This window comes from Arachis ipaensis, chromosome B02, assembly GCF_000816755.2.
Source record: "Arachis ipaensis cultivar K30076 chromosome B02, Araip1.1, whole genome shotgun sequence".
Classification (NCBI taxonomy): Eukaryota; Viridiplantae; Streptophyta; class Magnoliopsida; order Fabales; family Fabaceae; genus Arachis; species Arachis ipaensis.
The window spans coordinates 82,038,197-82,045,798 of NC_029786.2; the positions used below are offsets into that span (position 1 = coordinate 82,038,197).

Below are 7,602 nucleotides of genomic sequence, written 5' to 3' on the forward strand. Positions count from 1 at the left end.
CACACACAATACACCAACTCCATGAAGAACAAAAAAATTGAAAGGAAAAAGAGAGAGCACTTGGAAACAGAGATAAAGAGCGCGACGGGAAGGGAGAAGAAGAGGAGGGAAAGACCGCGCCACCACATGCAGTCATCACCGCCGCGCCGCGTCGCTGCTCCGCCGCCGTTCACGCTTCTGTCGCTGTCAGAACTGCACGCCGCCGCTGGAAGCATCTTCATTATCACCGTTAATGGAGGTCGCTGAACAGTGGGAAGACGCGTGAGGAAGGAGAAGCCTTCGCCGTCATGCCTTGTGCTGCCAGCTTCGTCGCACCTCATCATCATCATCGCTGCCGGACCTCCGTGTCGCACCGGCGCCGCGAGTTGCTATCGAGCCACCACAAGCAGGACCCGATGCGAAGAGAGAGAGAGAGACAGAACGACGTGAGGAGAGAGAGAAGGCATTGCGGGGTGGTTTCTGCCGCCGCTACTTTCTCCGCCATTGCCATTTGTGGAGCTCGCTGCCGCCGGAGTCACGAGCTAAGTGGGGGAGGAGGCCATCTTCGCTGTGTTGTTGCAGTCCCCGTGCTGCTACTGCTATGCTTCATTTTCTTGTTTTTCTTAATTACTGTAAGTTATTTTGTTTCTGAACCTCCACTGCTACTATCCTGCTATCTGTTGATTGAGAACTTTAAGGCGTTGATGTTTTAGGATTAAGCCGCTGCAGCTGTAGGCTGTGATGGTTGATGCTCTTTAAGAATCGTTGCTGCTGGGGTGACTGGAATCGCTACTGCTACTTCTAACGTTACTACCGTTGCTGTTGACTTGCCCCAATTCAAGTTCAGCGTCACTGCCCTAGGTCTAGCCTTTCTCCCGACTCTGTTTCACTTTTATACTCTGAATTGCCTTGGTCTCGTTTATCTGTTTGTTATGGTTTTAATTCCATTTTAGTTTCGGTGTTGCCTCAAATTTTCAGAGTTGTTTCTGTGTTTGATTCCATCAAATTCAATGTTGCTGCGAGTGTAATCAGAGTTGGTGATGCTGCCATCATCCCAGTTGTGTTGGAATCGCCACTGCTGTTGTGAGTTTAGGCTAAGTGGGACTGCTGTGTTAAATTATGCGACTGCGACATCGAGGTAGGGCGCTTTTCTTAAACTTGTTTTACTTTCCATAGTTGTTATAAATCGATATTAACGCGTAAAATATATTTTTGTGATTTCGTGAGTCTTATGAATTGAATTGAGTTATTTTAGATGAATGAGATTATTAGTTCGATTGATTGATTGATCGATTGAGAAAGTTGAATATTCTGATTAGTTGACTGATGTTGTTATAGTGGTTTTCCTTGAATTATTGGAAGAAATTTAATATTGGCATTTAGCTTAATTTTGGAAACGATCTTATTTTAGAAAAAGATTTAATATTAAAATTTGATTTGATATTGAACACAATTTAATATCGAAATTTTATTTTAAAACAAATTTGGAAAGGACTTAATATTTGAAAATGGTTTGTTTATTGAGAATGATTTTCTTTTTTGAAAATGATTCGAAAAGGGTTTGAGGAACGGTTTGGTTCGAAACTATTTGAGAAGACCGAGAATTATTAATTATTAATTGATGCTGTTGGTTGAAGTTGGTTTAAATTGCGATTTATAGGATTGGTTGATTGAATTTTGGATTTTGTAATTTCCTTGGATTGAGTGTTGTTATGATAATGGTTATTGGAAGTGATTTGACTGATTAACAGGCGTTTGGTTTGGTTTGGTTGGGACCCGAAATAGGTAGTAGAGTCCGAGTTTTAGAGGAGATGTTGCCGAAATTTTATAAAAATTGGAAGTTTCTTTTGAAGTAATTATTTAAAAAGATTTGGTTTAAACATTATATGTTTTAAGATTGATTTATTTAAAAATAAAGACTTATGTTTTGGATTGGGATCGTTGATTAATGGAATGGAAAGAAGGATGATGAGGATTGACTTTGAAATGTGATTTTTGAATGAATTTAGAAATGAGATATGAATTGACGAATGATGATGATATTGAGAATGGCTTAGATATTAATGAATGATGAATGAATTATTCATTTGGCTTATGAATTTGAATTATCTGAGACATGAGTTTCCCTGGGTAGACGCAGTGGCTTGCCACCACTTGCTCTAGGTTGAGACTCGATACTCTGTTGATCCTACGACATAAGGGTGACCGGGAATGGTACCCCCATTAAGCTATTTGATATATATACGAGAAAAAGCTATACATAGACTCATGGAGATGCGCGTCGGGGGATAGTCCAATGGTTTAGCAAACCGAACTTGTCGGGTTGGCTGTATAACCGACAGATGAGCTCATTAGTCATATGACAGGCATGCATCATATGCATTTATATGCTTTGCTTGGGTTTGAATTTGTTTTGTTTTGCCTAATTGTTAAACTGTTCTTAACTGCTACCTGAATATTTTACTGTAATTGTTACCTAAACCTATGTTTTCCTTGTCTGGTTTGCCTGTGTTTGTCCTGGTGAGCTACTTTTGAGAATGAGCCTTGGTGCTGAATTGATGATTGTATTGATTGATTGCGTGGTTGGTTTTTGATTAAGATCTTCTTATAAGAAAAGAAAGGTTTTGGATTTCTGAAAGATTAAATATTGTTTCTTTGAAAAGGTTTTGAATGATTAGCTATTGGTTTTTAAAAGATTCATAAGGCAACGATAATCACTAAGCTTGAAAACAGTTTTCTTATTAAATATCTTCTTATGACAATTCTGAAACTCCGAGGTGAGACTGTGTGGTTAGGTTCTCACCCCCTACAGCTTTACCTTTTCAGGAATCGGATGAAGGAGCATTATGAAGAGTTATACTGCATTTTATTTTATATGATATTGTATTAATTAGATAGTTTTTCTTCCATCGTCTTTGTTATTACAATTTTAGAAGAGGGATAGGAGTTGTAGGTTTTATATGTATATTACATTATAAGCTGTTATGTAAGAAGTCTTGTATATGACTTTATGCTTGTTTGTTTTTTTTAGATAAAGTATTTATTTTCGGTTTTCAAAGAAATTAGCGATGCGATGTCGATTCAAAGGCTCATATTTTAATATTAAGTATATAAAGTCATTGTAATACTCCTTGCTATCAGAGTAGCGCAGCCAGAAGCGTGACATTCTGATAGTGAGGGTGTTACAATAAGCGAGTGGAGTACACCTGCTTATCAATAACATACTTATCACTCAACCTTCTTCTCCATACCTGGAGTAATTAATTCCATTTCAGTTTTCTCTAAATCAAATCCTTAACATCTCTCATCTACATTTATATCAATTAAAATGCAATTTCTGTCTAGTGCATTAACATTCAAAAACACTATCAAATTAACCCGAGTGAAACATCAAGACTTTTCTCCCCATTTCATTCGAACCATAAGTCCACAACTGAGAAAAACGAAAAGACGCTGCGAGGAGGAAACCCAGCAGCGTCATCATCGGAGCATCGCATAGCCTTGTCTCCAACTCCTATAGGTATGTTATCTAGTTTCATGTTTCGATTAATTGGTATATTGGGACTCCATTATCTGTTGTTGCATGTGGCTGGATTCGATGTTAACGATGAAAGTTTTGGTTCTTATCTCACGTTGATGGGTTTGGAAAAAGGGAAAAGCTTGCAAAGATGGCATTTTGGGGTGTTACGGTTCCCCTAATTTTTTATTTTATCTGTTTAACTGTGGTTTGAATTGCTATTTTGCGTGCTTGGTGTTGTGCTTTCTTTCAAGTTTTTAATAATGTGACAAATGTAAAGTAGCCAATTCGTTCAAGTTGCCTCCATATTTCAAAGGTCTCCACTGGAAAAGCCGAGCATCGCATAGCCTTATCTCTGACTCCTATAGGTATGTTATATAGTTTCATGTTTCGATTAATTGGCATATTGGGGCTCCATTATCAATTGTTGCATGCGTCTGGATTCGATGTTAACAATGAAAGTTTTGGTCTTTATCTCACGTTGATGGATTTGGGAAAAGGAAAAAGCTTGCAAAGATGGCATTTTGGGGGTGGACATGAAGGGAAGACATCAACAAAGGGTTTTTTTATAAGCAGCCATGATTTTTCTTGGGTGTTACGGTTCCCCTGATTTTTTATCTGTTCAACCGTGGTTTGATTTGCTATTTTGCGTGCTTGGTGTTGGGCTTTCTTTCAAGTTATTAACAGTGTGACAAATGTAAAGTATCCATTTAGTTCAGGTTGCCTCCATACTTCGAAGGTCTCCACTGGAAAAGCCGCGTTTGTGTCTCTAGATGATAAAGTTGAGGTGAAGGAGCAGAGCAAGAACGAAATCGCTTTCATTCTAGCTGCTTCAGGTACCTTACCTTTTTTTTCTCTTTGTCAATTCTACTATGAGACAGAAAAAAAATATGAATAAAGTATTTTTTTCATGTCTGTCACTTAGATTATGTATTTTTTAATAGTTGGCTAATTATGGTAGTTAACTATAGTGGGAGTGCATAAGGAGTACTTAAGGTTAATGGTGAATTATTTTTTTTTCAGATTTCTGTTTTTATTCATGTAAAAAAAATTCTTCTAGATACGGATGCAATAGAGATGTTATGCCTTGATATTTTTTAGTGTGAATTGCTTTCTCTTTATAAAAGGTTGCGTTGAAATTTTGCATAGATTAGTACACATTCCTACATAATTGGTATCTGCTAAGAACTGAATATACATACATATATGACTATTTAAATAATGGTATATAGTTAAACAAATTAATTCACTCAATTTTGATTAGTTACTTTAGTAAAATGATTATGAGAATGATGGATACATAGTAAATAATCATGATTTTTGTATTGAACTAATCTAATTAGTATGGTTATCACAACAATCACGGTAGGAATAGAGAATGGGATATGAGGGAGGATCATAATTTCATATGCAATCTCTTTATATCATACTTTTGTTCAAAGTTATTTGCAAGCAAAGTTGTTAGTTCAGATGGGTATTGAATTTAAAATTTTCTAGAGATTAACAGTAAACTTTCAAAAAGTTGGACATGTAAATGGTATTTTGGGGGGCTATTGTGATAGTTTAATGATAGAGCAAGATATGTTTCTGTTTGTTACCTAAAGGTCTCGGGTACTCGACGGGTCGGAAGGTGGTGGAAGGGTGAGAAGGTGAGACCCTGGAGTGACTTGGTGCGGGTTTTCGGGTTCAAACTGCAGGCTGGCAAAACCGGAGGCAGAACGGGCGAGGGGGTGGCCACCTGCAAGGACACTCTGACGATCAAGTCAGTGTCCGTACGAGAGGATAGCCAAATTAGGTAAGGTGATGCATACCTCGGGGAGAGAGCTGACCTCTCCCCTTATATACTGTGTTGGGCGGGCCCATAAATGACCTAGCCCACTGGCCAGGTTGCTTGTGAGCTGTCCCTGTCCACGTGGGAGGAGCAGGTCGTTTCAGAATTCGGGTCGGGGGTTCGGGCGCTGCCCCAAGGAGACCGACCCGGCCGGTTTGCTTAGGCGCGATGCCCAGGGTCGAGCAAGTGGCGAGTCGGGCGTCGACCGGGTCGGGTGTTAGGGACCGACTGATGAACAGATTTTTGCTAGTAAAGAATTCACAATAAATCCTCGTTGCTAGTAACAAAGAATTCTTTCATACAAAAATTTGGTTGTCACAAGTAAGAAACCCCTAAAAATAATAACCGAAGTATTCAAACCTCGGGTCATCTCTCAAGGAATTGCAGGGAGGTGTAGTTACTATTGGTTATGGGATTGTATATTTTTGGGCTTTTGAAAGGTTGAACAAGGAATGTAAATGACAAGAAAATAAACTAATGATTAAGAAAAGTCTTAACAAGTATTGAGAATTGGAATTTCTATCCTCATTATCATCATCAATTATGATAGTAATTGTCCATTGCTCCCACTTAGTTAACCTCTAACTATGAAGGAAAGTCAAATGGATAAATCAATTTGATTCCTCAAGTCCTAGTCAACTCTCAAGGAAAGACTAGAGTTAGTGGAATTCAAATCAACTAGCAAGTCTCAAATACCAATCAACAAGAGACCTTTGATAATTCAAGAGTCTCCAATTAATCAATCCAAGTTGAGAATGGGAAAATCTAACTTAAAATCCTCCCAAGCATTTTATCAAACACTTGGAAGACACAACATAAAATAGAAAAGCAATAAGAGATAATAAAATCCAAACAACCAATTGCAAGCATCAATAACACAAATTAAAGAAAGCAATCATAAATATGAAGTACCTCAAATTACATTAAATAGAAAGTCAAATCTAACATGGAGTTCATAAACCAAATTGGAGAAATAAACAAATCAACAAGGGAAATAAATAACCTAGAATGCTAGAGCAAATAACAGTAGAAGAGAAACTAAATTGAAATAGAGTAAAAATCTGAAATTGAAAATAACTAAACCTAAGAATCCTAAAACCTAGAGAGAGGAGAGAGGCCTCTCTCTAGAAACTACATCTAAACCTCAAAATTATGTGAATGAAAGTTGTATGAATGAATCTCTCACTCTGCAGCTTCTAATCTGTGCTTTCGGGCTTGGAACTGGGCCAAAAACAGCCCAAAAATCACCCCAGCATTTTTTGATACGTACAGCATGTGGGTTGGTCACATGTATGCGTCGCCCACGCGAACGCATCGCTTGTCTGCCGCACCATCCACGCGTACAAGTGATGCACGCGTACGTGTCCCTAAACGCCAGGCAACTATTGCAAATTTTATATCATTTCGAAGCCCCGGATGTTAGCTTTCCAACGCAATTAGAATTGCCTCATTTGGACCTCTGTAGCTCAAGTTATGATCGATTTAGTACGAAGAGGTCAGGCTTGACAGCTCAGCAATTCCTTCAATTTCTTGTATTCCTTCCACTTTTGCATGCTTCCTTTCCATCCTCTAAGCCATTCCTGCCCTATAAACCCTGAAATCACTTAACACACATATCAAGGAATCAAATGATAATAAGAGAGGATTAAAATTAGCAAATTTAGGGCCAAAGAAGCATGTTTTCAATCATAGCACAAAATTAGGAAGAGAAATGTAAAACATGCGAATTCAATGAATAAGTGTGAGAATAGTGGATAAAATCCACTCAATTAAGCACAAGATGTACCACGAAATAGTGGTGCATCACCGACCCGTCGGATTCTCCTTGTGAGGGATAGTTTGGGCCTGGGTCAGGGGTGGTGCCCCGACCCGGCGACTAGTTGGGCTGGACTTGTAGTGGTCCGTAAAAGTGCCCCCAGTGCGCCAGCCTTGAGGTTTGGAGCTCATGGATGGGCGCGTTTGTCCTACTCGCCGAGACGGGATGTGTTCTTCCTCTCGGGAGCTCGTTGATGGCGTTTCGTGTTTCTTACGTGTGGCCATCTCGTCTCTGATGCTGCCTCCTTGGCTTCTGCGCGGGGCATTAAATGCCCCATCGTTTCATGATTTGAAATTTGTGTGAAACGACGAGTATGCCTCTGCCTTTTGGCGCTCTTCCTCGGCAGTTAAGCCCTTTCGCCCTATTTGTGTTTTGTAACCCCCTCATAATTTCATTCTCCTCTTTCTGCTTCTTCTGTTATTTCACACTGCTGCCACTTCTATCTTCTTCCCTGCTTTT

The 7,602-nt window shown here is 39.1% G+C and overlaps 1 protein-coding gene across 2 annotated transcripts; it reads left to right on the plus strand.

The window, feature by feature from the left end:
* LOC110268926 lies at positions 249-2,922 on the plus strand. Of its 2 annotated transcripts, XR_002357672.1 has the most exons (3): positions 249-611; positions 693-820; positions 2,775-2,922. XR_002357672.1 is itself a non-coding variant. In XM_021116041.1 (2 exons), exons 1-2 carry the CDS (start codon positions 288-290, stop codon positions 696-698), a joined length of 330 nt encoding a protein of 109 aa, XP_020971700.1. In that variant the 5' UTR covers positions 250-287; the 3' UTR covers positions 699-1,355. The 2 variants fall into 2 exon arrangements, 1 of the variants encoding a protein (XP_020971700.1); XM_021116041.1 differs by lacking the exon at positions 2,775-2,922 and having other exon boundaries at positions 250-611; positions 693-1,355.

Bases quoted from the DNA above. Each gene is read 5' to 3' on its own strand.
- LOC110268926 (XM_021116041.1), top strand. From the start codon at position 288: ATGCCTTGTGCTGCCAGCTTCGTCGCACCTCATCATCATCATCGCTGC.